The 21,136-nt window shown below is 38.3% G+C and overlaps 1 protein-coding gene and 1 non-coding gene across 2 annotated transcripts in view; both read left to right on the plus strand.

Moving 5' to 3' along the window:
* IL22RA2 (interleukin 22 receptor subunit alpha 2) overlaps positions 1-3,202 on the plus strand; it is a 22,926-nt gene extending 19,724 nt beyond the window's left edge. The window contains exons 4-5 of the mRNA XM_021693612.1: positions 1,229-1,398; positions 3,053-3,202. Coding sequence (XP_021549287.1) covers positions 1,229-1,398; positions 3,053-3,202 — 320 coding nt within the window. The remainder of the gene's footprint in view (positions 1-1,228; positions 1,399-3,052) is intronic.
* LOC123325649 lies at positions 574-737 on the plus strand. The gene has a single exon (XR_006540579.1). It is a non-coding gene; the product is annotated as a U1 spliceosomal RNA (small nuclear RNA).
* Positions 3,203-21,136: the final 17,934 nt, after the last annotated feature.

Consider the following 21,136-nt stretch of genomic DNA (forward strand, 5'->3'; position numbering starts at 1 on the left):
TATATATATATATATATATATATATATATATATATATATATATATATGTATAATGAAAGAAGCCAGACACACAAAAAAAGTGTATATTGTATGATTTCAAACACTAAAGTATATGGGCCAGGGTGCCTCATTCGGTTAAGCATCCAACTCTTGATTTTGGCTCAGGTCATGATCTTGGCGCCATGGGATCAAGCCCCACATTGGGCTCCACACTCAGTGTGGAGTCTGCTTGAGATTCTCTCTCTCTCTCTCTGCCCCTCCCCTGCTCAGGTGCGCATGCTTTCTCTCTCTCAACAAATGAATAAAATCTTAAAAAAAAAAAAAAAAACTAATGTATATGATGATAGAAGTCAGGACAATTGTGGTTATCTTCTGGGGCTAAGTAATGGGAGAGAAAATGAAGGAAGTTTCTGGGGTGCTAATACTGTTCTGTTTTTAATCTGGATAATAGCTATTCAGGAGTGTTTATTTGTAAAGATTTGTTGAGCCATATGATTTATTTATTTATGATTTATTTTATCTGTCAATATCTAACTTACAGGTCAATAAATTTTATTTAAAATTTAAAAATTCATACTTACCTGGTGGGAGAGATAGCATGATCATGAAGGTGGTTCTCTCAGGGTGAGCCTCATCCATTGCACTCAGGTCATTCTGACCCCTGCAATTTCCCCAAGCACGGGAAATTTGGCTGTACAGTTTCTGTTGGTAGAGGACTGTGTTCACACTATCCTCTGATTTAAAAAAAATTAAAAATTAAATTTAAAAAATTCAAACAAAGGTAACAAAAAAAGAAAGTATCAACTTTAGACATGTGCTCACAGTAAAAACACAAGGGAATAGATCAGTATAAGCAAGTTTGGAACAAACAGTCATCTACCGGATTCGCCTTTCAAGTATTTGTAATAGTGGAAGCAGATAGCAAAGTAAATAAAGACATAACAGAGGAAATAAAAGCATAACCAAAGTTCAAAATATTATTTTTGAGGACCAAATAGATTGAAAAAGACCCAAATAGAGCTCATCTGATAAAGGTATCAGTCTTTGCAAAGAAAAAATTATCTTTAAAGAACTTCTCAGACATTCATATTTTAGGTGTCAACAGTATCTCTTTATAATGATTTCTGCCAGATCTCTGATTTTAATCTTGACTTGTTATCTAGAGTGTGTTCATGTGAAATATTATATTTTTTGAATGATTTGTCAAATTTTCCTATTCTTTCTCCAGCAAAAATAGATCCTCCCGTCATGAATATAACCCAAGTTAATGGATCTTTGTTGGTGATTCTCCATGCTCCAAATTTACCATATAGAGACCAAAAAGGAAAAAATGTATCAATAGAAAATTACTATGAGCTAGTATACCGAGTCTTTATAATTAATAATTCACTGGAAAAGGTAAGTTCAGGTGAATAGATAAGTTTGGTATTTTTCTTTTGTTCACTTAAGTAACATTTTAGCTCTAAAGTATGTCCTCTCTTTTGCCACTCAATCCCCTCTTACTTTTCTTTTTTTTTTTTTTTTTTTTTTTTAAGATTTTATTTATTTATTTGAGACAGAGAGCACATGAGAGGGGGAAGGGTCAGAGGGAGAAGCAGGCTCCCTGCCGAGCAGGGAGCCGGATGCGGGACTCGATCCTGGGACTCCAGGATCATGACCTGAGCCGAAGGCAGTCGCCCAACCAGCTGAGCCACCCAGGCGCCCCCCTCTTACTTTTCTTAACCTTTTTTTAAATTCCTTCTCACTTCCACCCTCATTGATAAACAATTAGCAGTTGGCATCACCATTACAACTCTTGTGTATGTGTATCTTTGTGCCTTTGTTCAGCTGGTGTCTTCTTAATCTTGCTTGCATATCTAAAGATTGCTGTTAATGATATTTAATTCCATACTCATTTTTATGGATTTTACACAAACTTTTTTTTTTAATTTTTAGTGTTCAACGATTCATTAGTTGCATATAACACCAAGTGCTCATCACAACACGTGCCCTCCTTAATACCCATCACCTGGTTACCCCATCCCCCCACCCCCTCCTCCCTTCTGTAACCCTCAGTTTGCTTCCTGGAGTCCAGAGTCTCTCATGGTTTGTCTCCCTCTCTGATTTCTTCCCATTCAGTTTTCCCTCCCTTCCCCTGTGGTCCTCCGAGCTATTCCTTATGTTCCACATATGAGAGAAACCATATGATAATTGTCTTTCTCTGCTTGACTTATTTCACTTAGCATAATCCCTTCCAGTTCCATCCATGTCGATGCAAATGGTACGTATTCATCCTTTCTGATGACTGAGTAGTATTCCATTGTATATATGAACCACATCTTCTTTATCCAATCATCTGTTGAAGGACATCTTGGCTCTTTCCACAGTTTGGCTCTTGTGGACATTGCTGCTATGAACATTGGGGCACACTTTTTAAGTGGCTTTTCGATCACAGTATTATGTCTTTATGCCAATTTTGCTATAATATTTTAATCCACCATCAGTGCCTTTATCTTGTATGATGCTTAATTGAATGTTCCTTTTCAGTGTCCATCTAAGGCAGGGTTCTTTTGGTTCTAAGGAACAGAAACCTATTTGAACTGATTCACATAGAAAAGGGAAGGGGGAGGGGAGTTTTATTAGGAGGTAACAAGTGATCTTAGGGACAGGCAGACGTAGGAAAGATAGTGCTGCCAGGCTTTGAAGTGACCAGGAAGGACAAATGGAGAAGCAGGTCTTAAAGGATGTGAGTTCATCTCTCTAGCCACATGTTGTACAGTGTCTACAGTGGTCTCCATGTCTCCCCCATTCTCCTCACTGTACAGTCCAAATTCTTGGACAAGAGACTCTGGCCACTGGGTCAGCCAGTCAGCAACCCTCATGTTGCATGTACGTAGCCATGACCTTTATCAGGCTATGAATAAGGACTATGGAGGGGGATGTGTCTGGGAAGAAAGCCTATAACCTAACTACTACTGAGACCATGGACAACTTATTAATTTTATCACAAATAGGGCAAGTTGGTGACTAACCAAAAACCATTTACAATCTTATTTTTCCCCTTTATGTATAGGAGCAAAAGGTATATGAAGGAGCCGGCAGAATTGTTGAAATTGGAGCTCTGGCACCTCACTCTGGTTACTGTGTGGTGGCTGAAATGTACCAGCCCATGCTAGACAGAAGAAGTCAGAGAAGTGAAGAGAGATGTGTGGAACTTCCTTGAAGGAGTATGGAGTGCTCCACAACATGGAAATTGAAAGCTCTCTGAGAATGGGATGGCTCATGGTTGAAGGACCTCACTGAAAGTTGTGTTTATATTTTCTTGATGAAGCATTCACCATTACACCTTGGGGAACTCTTTGTTTATCCATTCTTTCTTCCTTTACATTGTACTTGTAAACTAACTTAAGCAACACTGCTCAAAACATTGGAATTTAAAGAGGAGGCAGAGAATAAAGGGCTCTCTTTAGTTCTCAATGTAATATCCCAACAACAATCTGCATTTGCTCTAAGACAGCTAAATAAACATTTGAGAGCCCAGGTAAGAGTAGGCATTTAACAATATATTGTTGGATTAATTTTTTTTAAGATAACAATTCAGGGCGCCTGGGTGGCTCAGTTGGTTAAGCGACTGCCTTCGGCTCAGGTGATGATCCTGGAGTCCCTGGATCGAGTCCTGCATCGGGCTCCCTGCTCGGCGGGGAGTCTGCTTCTCCCTCTGACCCTCCCCCCTCTCATGTGCTCTCTCTCATTCTCTCTCTCTCAAATAAATAAATAAAATCTTTTAAAAAAAAAAGATAACAATTCAGACAGAAGCAATCCTGAAGCAATCCTTTTTCACTCTCTATTGAGACAGTTAATTTGACATAGATAGGCCAAGTTTTGCATAAATGGAACTTTTACCTGAATGAGTATTTTCCCATACATTTCCTATTTCATATGAATATACTGTTTCATACATTTCTATTATAAAATATTTCTACTTAATGAACTAATATTTTCTTTTAAATTCTATGTAAACAAAAATAGTATTTGAAAAAAACTTCTCATGATCTCTGGATTAATATCTAGATTAATATTGACAATAACATCTAAATACCAAAGGAATCCTATGCAATACAATTTATCTCATTTACTCACATTAAGGTTTTCTTTTCTGTGTTTGTTTTGTTTTTTAATATTGCCATAAAATAATTTATCCTTATTCTCAAAATCAAGTAAATATCTTTTAGCAACAAAGTAAAAAGAAGCTTTGACTCCAATTTATACCATACTTACTATGCAACCCTCCTGGGCAAAGGGTCTCTTGCTGGTGGAACCTTCATATTCTCTATATACAAAGATGTTATGAATGACATTTTGACATTTCGACTGGGGGATGTGGGGGATGGTTGGAGACCAGGTAGAGAAGTTGGCTTGGAGCTGAAAGCACACAGTGGGTGGTAGGTTTATTTGGGAGAGGGACTGAAGTGGACAGAGATTATAGGGCCAAAGAAAAAACATCAGTGACCTCCCAGCAGCTCCACTGCCCCCTGAGCAAAAGGTCTGTGGCCTAAGGCTGTGTAGGCAAAAAAAAAAAACGAAACAACTGCTTTCTCCACTTTGGGCTTTGTCTTGTATATGTGTTTAAGGTTGTCTTTCTTGTGAAGAGATACATATCAGATAATATTTGTACAGTTCCTCATGAATACTGCTCCAAAATGTGATAAAAATACAGTAAATGCTTCTGGTTACATACAATTACACACAATAATAGATGGATTAAAAATTACCCAGAATTGCATGGAGGGAGAGAGTAAGAGACAGAGCAAGAGCTAGAGAATTAGTTACATTGCTTTCCCATATGGTCAGAAAAAAAATGAATTTAAGGATAGATCTAGAGACAATCTCAGCCCAATACCAAGAACTGACCATAAAAATGGATGAAGGGATGGTCATTTCTCCGGGCATATCCCTCAGCAGGTCCAGGCTCCAGTCCATACAAGTCTGCATTTGCACATACATTAATTATATCTTTAACCCTCACATCTGCTCACAAGGCAGTCATGATTATCATGAAATAGATGGTCACTTACTTTACAGGCAAGCCTCCGAGAAGTTGTGATTTGACAAGGTCAGAGACCATATCTATCTGCTTCAAAGCTTAAGCACTTTTATCAGACCCTCTAGAAATTTCTCTGGGATTTTGTACAGATATCCCTTTAGTTTCCTAGTTAAAATTCCTTTTTTTAAAAAAAGATTATATATTTGAGAGAAAGAGAGAGTGTGAGTGGGGGAGGGACAGAGGGAGAGAATCTTCAAGCAGACTCCTTACTGAGTGGCTAGCCCAACTTGGGGCTTGATCCCATGACCCATGAGATCATGACCTGAGCTCAACCAAGAGTTGGATGCTTAACTGACTAAGCCACCCAGGACCCTAAAATTCCTTTTTTAAATGTCAATTTCACTCTGTTGAACTTTAGGACTTTTTTTTTTTTCTTTGATGTCAGTTGGTATACTGAAGGGCAAGTATTGACTTTTAAGACAAGAAAGCAATGGGGGCAGGAAGATCTGATGGGACAGCTGGGCAGCTGGTGGGTAGCCATCTGCTTTCAGGGACAAATAGAGCAGCACCAATAATACCTGTTTGTCCTGGATGGTTGGAAGGTATGTATTCACTGGAAAGATCTCTTAAGTCTATATAGTTATTAGCAAACATTCCCTAGTTGGCACATTCTATCTCCAAGTTGCCTTGAAGCCTAGTATCAATAATTTCTATGGTATCTTGATTTTCAAGAAGAAATTCATAAATTTATTTTGTAACAGAAGACCCAAAGTTTTCAAGGCAAAAAACAAATCCAAAAAAACCAAAAACCAAAACCAACAACAATAGCAACAAAACAACCTGATGAGTTGAAAAGCTGATATAAAATGAACTCTAGACAAGCCTTTTAAAATTATAGCCATAGAAATTCTTACACCAAACTGTATGATTCCCTTTAATCATATGCCATTTACCCAGAGACAAAAGTGAACTTGGAGAATAGAACATTTTTTATTGTTTCAGTGGATTTTCCCTTGTTTATTTTATCATGCTTGTTAGGACCACATTCTCCAGAAAGAAAAGTCGGCCTCTGTGTCTTAACAATAATAAAACTCACTACATAGCCCAATGCTGGTGTTGCTCAGAGTGAACAACCAAAATTGATCTCTACAGAAGAGGAGTGATCCTGAGAGAGGGACCTTGACCCCAATGCCCCAAAGATGTCAATTTTTTTTTTTTTAAAGCTAAGACCTCCATCCCTTTCAGTACTTCAGTGATGACTGGCCTCTCTTTACTTACCTCTCTGCTGTGGGCAGGGGCTGGCCCATTGGACATTCTTTCCCCTGTCTGGGCCTTCATCCTTTGTGACCCCCTGTTGGTGACAGAAGGCAACCATGAGCCAGTTCTGCCAGATGTTTGCATTGGGGCTTTTTATCTATCAAAGATTAATCTGGAGCAATATACTTTGCCTTGAGTAAAACTAATTCCAGATATACTATGCAACTGGAAATATGTATTTTCGGCAGAAAGGCCCTGTTCCCTGTCCTTGAAATCATACCAAGGCTGATGATCCTGGAGATGGGTCTGTTTAATCCCGTTCAAGGTCTAGGAAGGTGGGGGATGGTGAGAAGAGACAGCACAGCACCTAGGTCGATCACTGCAGAGCTAATATTTTCTTCCCAGTCACCCCTCATGTCATCCACTGACCCCAAGATTACCGCATGACAGCCCCCATAGCTCTGCTTTTCTTTTTTGCCCCTGTTTGTCACTTTATCAAGGGAGTTTCCTCACCCACCACGTGCACAGCACCTCCACCTAGTGGGATCTGACTTAGGTAGGTCAATCAGGGTTCTTCTCAAATACTGAGAGCAGAGGAGAGAAGCCTGCTCTTTCCTCTGGGATCATGCGCTCTGAGGATCAGCTAAATGTGGAGCCACCACGGGCCAACTTTCCCACTGGATAGAGAAGCCCATTAGTGACTGAAGTGAACACAAAGGAAAACAGAGCAGAGATGGAGAGAGAGATTTCTGATGGTATTCAAGTAAATCCGGTTGAACTTTGACTTGAGTGAGCAAGTAATTTGCTTTTACCCCTTACTTTACTTTCACTAAATTTCTATCACTTTCAACCCAGAGATCCTTGACTAGTATAATAAAATAACAAGTTGTGTATGGCAGGAACTGTGTGCTGTATTAACAAAAGTAAACTTTTTCTATGTCTACTATACCCTTTAAATACTGAGAGGAACATTGCTAGAAAGTGTGTCTTTCTATAGAGGATAAAATTAATGCAGTCTGGGTTTGGGAAAGGCCTACAACTGTGTATTATTCTGGTCAGGGCTTTATCAAAGATGGGGTCAGCCACGGCCTTATGTGTTCAGCAAATTCTCAATTTGGTTATACCACTTGGTTCAATTTGCCACTACCTTAGGACTCAATACATGTGATTTTCATTTCTACTCATTTTTATAACAGCAAATCAAGGTCTCAAGTGATATTCTTCAGAAATCATATGGCTATATGAATACTAAAACCAAAGGGCCAGTATCTCCCTATTGCTCTATTAATATAATCTTCAAGGTCAAAAGGTCCTTTTAGAATGCTCCACTTTCAGGCCATAAATATTTATTGATGTCCTAGTATATGCCCCTCGCAGTACTACTGACTCTATTCCATGTACCACACCTACAATGTCTTCAATACTTGTTTCAAATGCTTACAGCTCTCTTGTTCTCTATCTTTCACACACACACACACACACTCACACACATGGCAGCTGCCATTATAGTCTCCTACCATGTCATCTCTACTGGTTTGAGAACAGGGCTTTGTAACCCTGTCTAAATTCCAGCCAAGACCTGGCTTCACCTCTATCTTCCATATCTGCATGGAGAATAATATTTTGGGTTGCTTAAAATTAATCTGCTCTTTTTTGTTTTCTCAAAATAACTTTAGCAAAGAAGAATGTTTCTGGAAACATTGTTTGTCAACTCCTTAGCAGAACTCCAGCTTACAAGTATATTTCTGTTCTTATATTTGGTGTTGTATGGTACCCCAGGGCACAATCCTAGGCATCGATAGTTTTGCCACAGTGGCAAGAATGGAGCTATGGAGGTAAGACACTAACAGTTTGCCAAGACCTCCACAAGCTGGGACCCACTGCCATCAGTATATAGTGTTCAGGGGTTCAACTTCATTATCAAAAGTAATAATCTCATTCTTTTAAGGAAAATGTAGTTGAGTTCATTACTCTTTTCATAAACCTATAAAAAGAAAAGTGAGCTCACATTGTTCTGGAAGGAAAAGATCTACTACTAGGATCTGAACTTAATCTCTCAACACCTTCACCCTAAATGGGTGCGAATTCCTTTCCTCTCCCACAAATAAGGGAGGAAAAATAATCTAATAGGAAAGCAGCCCAAGGATTTCCTTTGCTAACACAATAGCTAGGACAACAGAGGCACACTTGAAGTGTTTGTTGACTAATTGAATTACGTCACCTGCACAGACTTTGGTTATTCTTTTAGGATGCTCCATATTGGAACTACTGTCTTATGTTTGAGGAACTCCCCCCGCCCCCCACCAGTTTATGAAATAGTAGCAGGTGCTTTTTCTCCACACTTCCTTGCAACTAAGAGGCAAGTACTGAGGTTCTGCCAACCTGACAGCCCGGCCCCAGGCTTTGAATCCCAAAATGGGTTTCAAATGAGCAGTCTGGTGCAGAATCCATGCTGACCAGAGTGGTGAGAGAGTGGCACAGAGACAGCCGTGGCTGTGGTTCTGGTGGCAGCACCTGATGGCTAGTGTTTGAGCTTTGAGTGGTGGGAGTTGCACCTGCTGTGCCCACGGCAGCACAGGAGGCTTTAATAATGGGTCAGTCTGCAACACAACTTGGACATTGTTCCTGGCTGTGCAGCCTCCAATTCAGGTCCTCTTCCTTGCCCCACTCCCACCCTCCAGAGCCTGTGGGTTATCCAAAATACATTTATTTCTTTCTATTAAAATTAAGTTATAACTTATATGCCAAAAAGAACACAAGTGTTAAGGATATAGGTAAGTAATTCTTACATAGGTATTCTGTATGTATTTCAGACCAAGATATAGGATATTTCCAACATGCCAAAGGCTTCTTTGCATAGCCCTCCCACTTAGTATCCCCAGGGGGTACCTATATCCTGGTTTCTATCTCAGAGGCAAGCTTTTTCTGTTTTGAACTTCATATAAATAGAATCATACAGTATGTAGTATTCTGCATCTGCTTTCATTTAATGTTAGCTATGTAAAATCCATCCATGTTGTAGCATGTGTCAATAGTTCATCTCTTTACATTAATGCATAGATTTCCATTGTATATTTAAAGCACAATTTATCTATTCCATTCGTGGACAGAGCTGCTTCTAGTTTGGGACTATTACAAAGTTTCTATAAATTTTCTTATGTATGTTTCTGGTAGACATACTCCTGGATTTCTGTTGCATATATATATACCCAGGAGTAGGTCATTAGGTGTAAGTATGTTTAGCTTTAGGAGCTACAGGAGACAGAGAAGTACTTATAGTCATTGAAAGAAAGAATGTTAGACAAAAATCTGGTTAATGTCCTGGAGGTCAATGAAACTATAAACTTTAGGGTTATCTTCTGAAAATCACATATATCTCTACAGGAAGAAAAATGAAGATAAAATCCCTTTTATCCTTTATTAATGGTTCCTTCATTGCTGTCATCATAATCTTGTATTTCAGCCTGACACACTTACATAGAATCAACAAGAACTATTATTTAACATTTAGAAGCCAACTTGTGGTATAATCAGCAAATCTAGAGCTGTACCTACTTAAGCATTGACTAAGACCAGAGGATTAACTTCCATCTCAAAATTTTGCAGAAATTGTATTTTCAATAATTTCCATCTCTCCAAAGATGTTTTTTCAATTGTTCTTCTATTCCAAGTTTAGAAAACTAAACCCAAGAAATTCATCTCCACCAGATTTTTCCTGCAGTTACTATAAATGTGAGTGAGTTCCTCTCTTTTCAAGGTCCCCAAAATATTTTAAAACACCAAGCCTGGGGCTCCTGGCTGGCTCAGTCAGTAGAACATGCCCTGAAGGTAAGAATGGCTTGTGGATAGCGGGTATTCACAAATTTCCAGGACCTTCCAATCTATCGTGTAAAGTTGTCTATGCTCTGAAACACATTTATCAGCAATACATTATCAACACAGAATTAACCTACAAAAGCCTGAGCCTCTCCTTTATTTGATAGTTTTTCCCATGCAGCTCTTATAACAGTGTTGAACTAACTAAAAATATGGGCCACACCAAAGCTAATTATTTTTAGCATCCTTCTTTAATAAAGTTAAATACATACATATATACATTCACACTTAGATCTTTTGCCTGGAGGACCTCCAGGAAACCACAGTTTGTAATAGGTTATTTGTAAAACATCTTGAAAAAATCTTTTTATGCATCCAAGATCTGACCTTGGAAAGACAAAACCAATAGAATTAACACAGGAGATCACTTGACTCAATAACGTAGGTACTAGTGATCAATGATCAGAGAATGACCATAGTAAGGAGTTTGGCCACCTATTGATAAGAGTGATCAGATAGCATTTAAAAATCAACATAGCAAAAGGTAACAAAATTGCAAGAAAATTCATCCAGAAGTAATTTTATGACTGATGTTCTTATAAAACTAGGGAAAATTAGACACAGACACAGAAAAGGTAGCCATACGAAGATGGAAGCAGAGTTTGGAGTTATGAAGCCACGAAACAAGGAATGCTTAGGGTTGCCAGCAATCACCAAAAGCTTGAAGTGGCAGGGAAGGATCTTCCCCAAGGCTTTCAGACATCAGAGTTCTTGTCTGGACACAGATTTTCAGACTGACATAGTTCCTGCCTTGTAGGTTTGACCCACTTTTCCTCATTTGAATGGCAGGTATCTCGAAGCTACCTGAAAAAAAAAAAAATCAGGTCAGGTAGGAAGTCAGCACCTGGAATGTGTTCTTTATTGGAGACTTCTCTTTGAGGAGTCTTGACAGGCTTTCGAGAAAGGCTCTGAGCATTGGTTTATCTCTACAGTTTGGGATGTAGAATCCGTTGGCTTTTCAAACATGATAAGCCTCCCCTTTCTGGATGCTATTTTCTTCCATCTGTGCTCACGAACTTACCAATTCTTACCTTCATTCATTGCTTTTTAAAACTTTTTACAAACAGCAAAAAACAGTGAACACAATTAAGATTCTGACTCTTTCTAAGAGCTTCCTCTGCAGAAACAGAGGAAGGAATCTGCTTTCCCCCTTATTGCAGATGATCATTTTTCCAAATGTGTATGTCAACCGGAACAAGGGTCATCAGCCTTTGAGCCTGAAATGCCGTATGGACCCCATCACCTGCCACTCTCCCATTATACCAATGCCACATTTTATGTTTTAACTATGACCACACCATTTTCCATTTCTATTTTAGGGCAAAGTTTAAGCTGCTGTAAAGAGAATCCAAAACATCCTGGTTGAAGTATGATAGCTCTTAATTTCTTTCTCACATTACAGTGCAGGGTCGAAAAGTAGGTTCTGCCCCAGGAAATCATTCAGGGACCCATTGGAATGAAGTGGGGGGGCTGTAATCTCTAACACATAGCTTTCTAAGCCTGCCACAGAAATAGAAAAAGGAAGAGTGATTCAAAGGAAACATCTTTAAGAAAATGAACTGGCAATTATACACATCAATTGCATTCATTTCCCATCGGTGAGGACTTAGGCACATGGCTACACCCAGTTGCAAGGGAATTGGACAAATGTCCCAAAGAGGGCGCCCGCATTCAATAAAAAGGGAGATAATGATTTAGGAGGATAATCAACAGTCTGCCATGGTCAGCATACTGATGTGCTTTATTCTTCATAATGTTTTATAGTATAAGATGGAACAGACAGGGGCACCTGGGCGGCTCAGTTGGTTAAGCGTCTGCCTCCAGCTTAGGTCCTGATCTCAGGGTCCTGGGATCAAGCCCGCTTCAGGCTCCCTGCTCAGTGGGAGTCTGCTTCTCCCTCTCCCTCTGCCTCTCTCCCCACTTGTGTGTGCTCTCTCTCTCTAATTAATAAATAAATAAAATTTGAAAAAAAAAAGACATACCAAAATTTTTCAACCATGTCCTTCTTGGTGGATTTTTAAATGGTTCTCAATTTATTGCTATTGTAAACCTTCTTTATACATAATTTTGATAGCTGTGCTTCAACTGTCTTCTGAAGATGGACTAATTTATCCTCCTGCTAAGGGCATTGAGTATACCTGCTCTCCCACAGCCTGACAAAAGTGCATCTTATCTAATCTTTTAGTGTTTGCTAATTTAGCAGGTAAAAGTGGTATTCTGTTTCATTTTGCATTTCTTTAATTATTGCTTATATTGCTTTTTCCCTTTCTTTATAAAATCATTTTATTTCTTTTTCTTTTTCTTTTTTTTTTTTTTTCCAGTTTTTTTTTGGGTTTTGGGTTTTTTTTTTTTTTTTTTTTACAAATTTTTATGAGCACTTTATAAAGACATAGTGCTTTTCCGAATACAGTATACTTGGGCCATGCTCTCCATCAGAGATGGGCAAAAAATAGGCTTGTGGACCCAATCCACCCTGTAACTGAAGCTTTATTGGGATACAGTAGTGCTCACTTTCTAACATATTGTCTCTGGCTGGTTTTGCGCTGGAATGGCCCTGTTAAATAGTTGTGATTGTTGGTGAGGAAAACTTCACCTCTGCCCCATCTTAGGCTCTCAGCCTAAGTTAACAGAAAGGCAGGTTAACGAGAGAAAAACAAATCGTTCATTAACACGTGCAGCGCGTGTCGAGAGGGAGGAACGTGAGCGAAGAGTGACCCAGATGGCGGCTTAGTATTCCAGCTCATCTGGCATCTTCAACAAAAAGCAACACATTCACACAGAGCTGACGGGACACAGGAAGGCAGGTTTAGGCTCCCGAGAGTGGCAAACTGTGGTATGGTCAACATACGGGAGGAAACTGACAGAAGGTTTGTTGGAAGACTCCTCTGGTGCCCTCCTGGGCTGAGAAGCCTGTCTCCAATAAAAGGAGAATTTATATCTTGCCTTTAGGCAGAAAAGGGGGAGGGTATCGAGACTTTTCCTGTGTTTGTTGCTTCTTCATTGCCTTCAGCTCACAATATTTTTTTATGTCAAAGAGGCCTATTTTGGAGTGACATAGTCTAGTTTCCTTCATGACAAATTATTATATGGCCTAGAGCCTAAAATATTTACTTTCCAAGCCTTTACAGAAAAAAATTTGTCAATCCCTGCCCTAGACTCACTGAAAGAATCTCCAGTGTTGGGGGTTATACCCATGTATTTTGGAAAAGCTTCTCATGGAATTTTAAGTTCACCAAAATTTGAGAAACACGAGTTAGTTAGTAGTAGAATACAGAAAGGCATAGTTTCTGAGCAGACTTCTTTTAACCTCTTCTGCATTCCATTTCCTTTTCCCTCCACATTCAACTCTTCACAAACCAAAGTATTAAGAGAAACATACTGGGATTTCCAAGCACGTACAACTGATAATATCCTATGTCTGGTCATTGAGGCAGTGTAAAATTCTTTCAAAGTATTAAAACTTTATTTTAAATAGTTAAATTTTGGGGAAAAGCAAAAAATGAAGATTTCTTAAGTGTCAAAGAAGAAAACAATTGTCTTTAGAAAACAATTCTGATATGCAAGGGTACCTGTATGTATATACACAGATATACATGTATTCACATATGGGTTAGTTTATGGTTTAGAATGATGTGAAGTGTGTGTGTATATATGTGTACATATAGATCAGAAGTGCCACTTCGGATCAACCCATGATTCAGCCAACCCAGTGTTTTGTTCCTTTTTTTTTTTAAGATTCATTTTTTTTATTTTAGAGAGAGAGAGAGAGCACAGTGGGGAGAGGCAGAGGGAGAGAGAGTCTTTCAAGCAGACTCTGAACACACAGAGCTTAACATGGGACTCGATCCCATGACGCTGAAACCAAGAGTCAGATGCTTAACCAACGACGCCGCCCAAGCACCCCAGTATTTTGTTTCTGTGTGTCCCAAAGAACAAGGCCACTTGAAAACCTTTTTTAAACAATGGAAATAATCCCTCAGACAAGTGAAGCTTTCACCTTGTTGTCATTCTTAACACTGAAAGATAACCTGACTTATCTTAACTTTCTTTTAGTATTCCATTTGACTGTGTTATCCATGACTTTATTGGATCTTCTTGGGAAGATATTTTAATTTTTGTCCTACCCTCACTTCACCTCACAAAACATTCTGCAATAAGGTTCTTCTCCTAAAAACAGAAAACACTTTGGGTGATGGTGTTTAATTATTTCATAAGGCACTAAGATCAGCGTTTATTTTCTGTGTTCTTTTCTCTTTTATTACAAGTAATCTGTTTCAGAATTTTAGGCAAATGCTAACATGAATAAAAGTTTCCTCCTTAAAAATAAGAATTTCCTCTCAATGAGGAAAGAAATCCTTACATGCTACATCTACGGCTTTGAACCTTCTTATGTTTCAGTTGTTGTAAATTGGAATTCCAAACTGCTTCATGACTTATAAAAATAGAATTAAAACATACCAAAAAATGTATATCTATTGCATCTACACCTTGGGCTTGGGGTTTGAAATTGATATTTATTTTTAGATGGCACTTTTAGTGCCAAAGTTTTAAGGGACTAAATAGTATTTAATAAGGGCTGTGTTAGAAACAGTACTTTGGATTATGGAATTAATGTATTTTTCCAGGAAAGGAAGTATTGTTTTATTGTCATTATTCAGAAAAAGAAATTAGGCTCTCCATAAGATTTCTGGACTCTGAACACATCAAATGTGGAAGTTAATGGCCTGGTCATGGCCTCCTCTGTTCCAAATAGCCTAAATTCACTGTGTAGGAGTTAGCTACTCAATGCCCAGTTTCAAAAGGGCCTGGGACCAATGTGCAGAGCCAGAGATGACCCAAATGAAGACATCCATTAAAAACAATATGAGCACTTAGGACATTTGGATTTTATGAAATGTATATTAAGTTAGCATCTTTTAAATCTTTAAGATTTTAAGATTCACATTACTCATTCAGTTCAATATAGATTTAGTTCGTCCGGTCATGCCATCCTTAGGTTTGAACAACTTTCATTTTATCACTGATAACTGTTTTCTCTTAGTGTCTCTTTCTTTGTTCATGTATATCATGTAGATCAAATGTTGGTAAACTATTGTCCAAAGGCTAAATCTAGTCCTTGTCCTGAATTTTGTATTTTTGTGCAACCCAGGAGCTGAGTGTATTTACATTTGCTAAAAGTATTTTTTCAAGACTGTACAATAGAGACCATATGTGGCCCACAAAGTCTAAAATATTATCTAGACCTTTACAGAAAAGATTGCTTACCTCTTCTCTATATCATAGGAAATACACACACATACAAACACCCACCTAGCTTGTTCCTGTTATATTGAATGGGCTGACCTAATTGGGTCTGTCTCTCATCATCGCATCCATTCATGCTATGTTGAATCTCCCTTCCCTAACTCTTGGCATCTCAGTCAAACTAACTTTCCAGACAATTTCAGGTATTAAAAACTCCAGTCTAGGCTAAACCAAAACCATAACACCATACCCAATTCAAAGTTTCTCCTCTCCTGCCATTTACCGCCCCTCTCCCCACCCTGGTTTGAGGATGAGCTGTCAGCTGGGGATATTGTCATCTCAAGGCTAATCTGAGGCTGGAGAATGTAGACAGAAACCCAAACTCATTCAGGTGGCTGTTGGCAGAAGGCCTCACTCAGGTCATTGCCATATGGATTTCTCCATAAGGTTGCTCATGACATGGCAGCTGACTTCCCCCAAAGCACATGATTGGACAGAAAAAGAGAGAGAGAGAGAGAGAGAAAGAAAGAGAAAAAAAGAGATGGAAGCAGCAGTGTCTTTTATAACTCAGTCTCAAAAGTGACATGCTCTCACTTCTGCCATGATGGTCAGGTCAGGTACAATCTGGGAGAGGACGACATGAGGCTGTAAATACCAGGATGCAGGGATCGTTGGGGGCCATTTTGAAATCTGACCACTACAACTGCTGATCTTTTATAAACCCCCTCAGTTTTCTGCAGACCACCCCATAGCATGTTACTCCTTGAGTCCTCTGCTGTTAGGTTCCAAGGCAGCTCAAACCCAGTTATCCTACTTGTCTCTGGGAAAATCACCATCCTTGACATACTGAATGGGAGAAATGCACTTCTACTACTCCTTCCCTCCTGCCTTGTGCAGCCATTCAAGTCTACTCTAGCCGGCTTTCTGCTATCAGAATTCTTCAGGAGGAAGGCAGGCACCAGTATGTATGTTCACAAATCTGAGGAACACACTTATTTCTCCTGTAAGTCAAGAACTCTCAGCCACCATGTTCCCCACCAGAGCTCTCTCATCAGCCTTCTCTCTGGAACACTCGGGGGAGCCTTACTGTAAGTGGTGGCAGGTCAGCAAGCACCAGATGCGGGTGAGACGCCAGTCTCCCCTTGAAGCAGGATTTGTCCTCTTGGACTTCCCCTCAGATGTCAATGGGGGGAAAGCACCAAGTCTCCTATGAATTCCTCTTTTTTCTTTTCTTTTCTTTTTTTTTTTAAGATTTTATTCATTTATTTGACAGAGAGAGAGAATGAAAGAGCACAAGCAGGGGGAGCCACAGAGGGAGAGGGAGAAGCAGACTCCCCTCTGAGCAGGGAGCCAGACCTGGGGCTCGATCCCAGGACCCTGGGATCATGACCTGAGCCGAAGGCAGACAATTAACTGACTGAGCCACCCAGGAGCCCCTGAATTCCTCTCTTTTCAATAAACTTTTATCATTGCTTGTATAAACTGGCAGAGGGAATAGGAATGAGGATTGAAGGACCAGTTTGGACTCCACTTTGCATTTCAGGAGAAAAATAACTGACAGGAATTGGTGGTACTCTAACTTTTGCAGGTAGTCACCCCATGTGGGCCTCAGCTCTGCATTCGCAGCAATTCTAAGATGAAGGGAGAAGTCCCTTTCACGTCCTGTTAGGTATGTGGTAGGGGGAGAAGTGAGGCCAGCCTCAGGGAGGTCCTGTGTGTTGGAGGCCCAATCCTTTGTGAAGAGCAGAACTATTCCCAGCATTTACAGGAACTAAGGGAAGAGCGGAAATAAATGAGGCTCACATTTCAGAAACTATGTGTTTAAAAGCAAACAAGCTGTTAAAATACATCCTCTCCTGCAATCTTGACAAATGTGCCTTTATAAGCATAAAATTGAGAAGTGTGGAAAACTATGGTTTTTATGTGACTTAAAGTTGCTCAAATATCCACGACGACTGAATTTAGTTATTATTACAATGTCTGGATGGCCAGTGGCATTCAGATGAATAACAAACTAAAGAGGTATGTGATTTATACATTATTATCTATTTATTATTATCATTATCTATTTACTTCGTAATATTATTCATGCCTTCACTTCTATTCACGTCATTTTACAATGACTAATTATGTTGTTTGAATCAAGATTTTCGCATATCTTATGTTCTGCTGGCAGTAACGCGAAGTAAACAACCTTCCTACAGACACTGTAGTTCTGATATCATTTTTACTGATTTCACTTTGGAGAAATTTTCCTCTACCAAGGCCCACAGACTGTTTTGGAAAAGTGAAATAGCCAAACTTAGGTTGGTTTTGTTGTCTATATTTTATTTTTAGAAAGCTTTGCTTATTTTATTAATAGTGAATAATGCTTCACAGCAAACAACTGTAGAGAACAAAAATTCAAAATTAATTTGATATTCCACCAAAGACCATGATTTTCTTTTTGGAGAACATCTGTTCCATGCTACTCTTTCAAGACAACTTGTATCTTGCCTGAATTAAAAACCAACTCATTTAACAGCAATTATTCAGCATGCTCATCCTTTGAGAGGGTTTGTAAGGTCTAATTAATTAATTAATTAATTAATTAATTAATTTGACAGCGAATATGAGTGGGGGGGGCAGACTCCCCACTGAGCAGGGAGCCAAATGCGGGGCTCGATCCCAGGACTCCAGGATCATGACATGAGCTGAAGGCAGACACTTAACTGACTGAGCCACTCAGGCGCCCTTGTAAGGTCAAATTTTATATGTGCTTCATCTAACTGCTTCATCTTTAGGCAGAGGAAAATATGTATATAATCTCTGCGCTGTTCCAAAGAATTTCATTACTATCAGCCTTTTCTCTTGGTAACAAATTCTAACTATACTATACATGGCACAAAGAATGCTTCTGGATTTGGGGCCAAATTCTGGGTATATACCATTTTCATTACCAACCATGTTAATGCCATTATCATGGGTTTGCTTTGGATAATCTTTTAAATCAATGACTAAAATTTCAAGATTAAAGTTGTTGTTGTTGTTGTTGTTGTTTCAGTTCAGACCTCTACTTTTTAAAATTAGGTATAAGATAGTGAGGTAATCATTAATTTCAACTTCCTTGTTTACTTTTTATGTTAGCTCAGCAATATGTATGATAAATATTTGTTGTTAAAACATTGACCTTTGTCCTTGCTCTAGGTAAACTTAAAATGTTTGCCTTTTCGATTTTTATGTATGATTCATTCTTTCTTTTCATTACATATTTAGTGAATGATCTCAGTGTGAATTCTCTATCCTAGAAAGGGACTCTTTTTGCATTTAAAAAGTCTTACATGTTGACCCATTATTGAGTCAAATTTCAGAATAATTTCTACAGAACCTAGAAATTTCACATTGCTTTCCTTAACTATTTTGCTGTTATTACCGGAAAAGCATCATTATGCTTGGTTAAATATCGGACATATAGTATTATTCTATATAAACATGACATCAGTGTTTTCTGTTGGTGTTAATTTGCCTTGCTCAAATATTGTTGATTGTTTGCTATCTATTCCCTCTTTCTTTCCAGCTGAATGATTACATCTGTGCTTTCTGTGTGTACAATTTTATGATCTGTAATTAAATCTTCGTTTAATAAAAAATATAAAGTCACAGAGACTCCATCTGAAATGATTGAACCATGTATGTCAGAGTGATTTTCTTGTTCGTTTTCATTGTGTTGACCAGTAATTAAAATTTCATTAAATAGTTTGTGAAGTCTAGTTTCTATCATTGTTTCCAGATTTTAAGTTAAGCCGGCCATTTATTTCAAGATTTTCTCTATCTTTTTCTTTTCACCTTTTTTTCATGATATATGTTTCACCAAACTGTTCCATCTGTAAGCAGATGAACAAATTATATTATGCTCTATCATGAAACTCAGTTCCTACCACCTTCTTGACTTATGGCTATTCTTTATGATTTAGGATTAAAAATAAAATATAATGTATATGGACTTGAGCTTGATTATATTTTTAAAATAAATGTTAAGGTAAAATATAAATATTTTTATTGTATTGTTTTCAAAAAACTATTTTCCATTAAAATATCTAGGATATCTTCTTTGAAAAAGGCAAAATAGGGGTGCCTGTGTGGCTTAGCTGGTTAAGCATCTGACTTTTGATTTCAGCTCAGGTTCTGATCTTAGGGTTGTTAGATTGAGCCCCATGTCAGGCTCCATGCGCAGCTTGAGATTCTCTCTCCCTCTCCCTCTGCTCCTTCTTTCCTCTCCCTCCCTCTCTAAAACAAAAATTAAAATTAAAAAAGCAAAAAAAGCAAAATAAAGGGATAATTAATGACCACTTTATAATTAATAAAATTATATCTTTAACTAATGAGATTTCAATATCAAAGCTATTTAAGTTGAAAATGTAATGTTTTGAGATTTCAATGAAATCATATTATATATTTTATAATAATAACTCACAATTCTAAGGTACCATCTCCTTCTGATTGTCTAGAGAAGCAATAGTATCACCTTTCATGACATTCCATCTACACCTACGAGATACAATAGAAAAAAAGAAGTGTTCAGTCCTGCAAAATATGTCTTAACTACTACTACATGCAACTGCTGTGTATGCAACACTAATGTGTGAACACTTCTGGAAAGATGTTTTGGAGCACGAACAGAGCAAGAAAATGGATGATTTTGGAAAAGATGCCTTGGATGCAAACATTTATTAGTTTAATTCATGTAATGGAAGGAAGAGCGGCAAATCAATTTGTCTTTTCTCTTACTGAGCAGGTCTACTTTTCAAGTCCTCCTAATATAATCTGAAGCTGTTTGCTCTGGCATCTTGAGAACAGAACTTACCACTCCACACACTATCTTGTTTCCAGACATAGAGCAGGAAGCAGGAATCAGTGCCATCCCATGGTCTAAATGGTGTCTGTCAAGAGAACAGATGTTTAGGGCTGTGAGTGGGACTGTGTCAGCACACTGGGTGTGTGGTGCACAGAATATTTTCAGTATACTTGTATTGAATCAAAGAACCCGTGGTTAGTTAGGTCACCTTAACAGAGTGGATCTTGTGCTGCCACAGAACCCAGAGCAGAAAGGGATGGACAGATGCTTTAATGTTCGACGGGTTTTAGCCTATGAAGGAAATGTGTTCTTAATAGTAGTACATTGTCTAGTGCTCCATTTATAAATCTGTTTAACTTATTAACCAAGTGACATTCTTTAAAACACCATTTCCCTAATTAACCATATATTATGTACACAAGTAATCAAAAAATGAATATAACCAATTAGATTTATCCAAACATTTAAACACTTAATAAAAATTTAATCAAAGACCTTTTAAAATTTAAAGACTCAGAAATGTTCTAATTCCCTTAAGAAACATAAAGAAGACAAACTATTGCAAAGTTTATAAAACCGATTAAAACTATTGTACCAAAATGATTATATAGCATAAACTTTTTATTCTTATCCTTCACATTCCCAGGCTTTCATTTATCTTTTAAAGATTTTATTTATGTATTTATTTATTTGAGAGAGCAGAGGGAGAGGAATAAGCAGACACTGCGCTGAGCACAGAGTCCTATGTGGGGCCCAATGTCAGGACCCTAAGATCATGACCCAAGCTGAAGTCAAAAGTCTGAGGCTTTCATTTTTTACATTTTCTTGGGGTTTCAATAATCTTGCCAACCTCTGTTTTATGACTTACTTAGGATTTTAGTAGTCCTACTGGACCTAAAGAA

Source organism: Neomonachus schauinslandi, chromosome 8 (genome assembly GCF_002201575.2).
Source record: "Neomonachus schauinslandi chromosome 8, ASM220157v2, whole genome shotgun sequence".
Taxonomy (NCBI): Eukaryota; Metazoa; Chordata; class Mammalia; order Carnivora; family Phocidae; genus Neomonachus; species Neomonachus schauinslandi.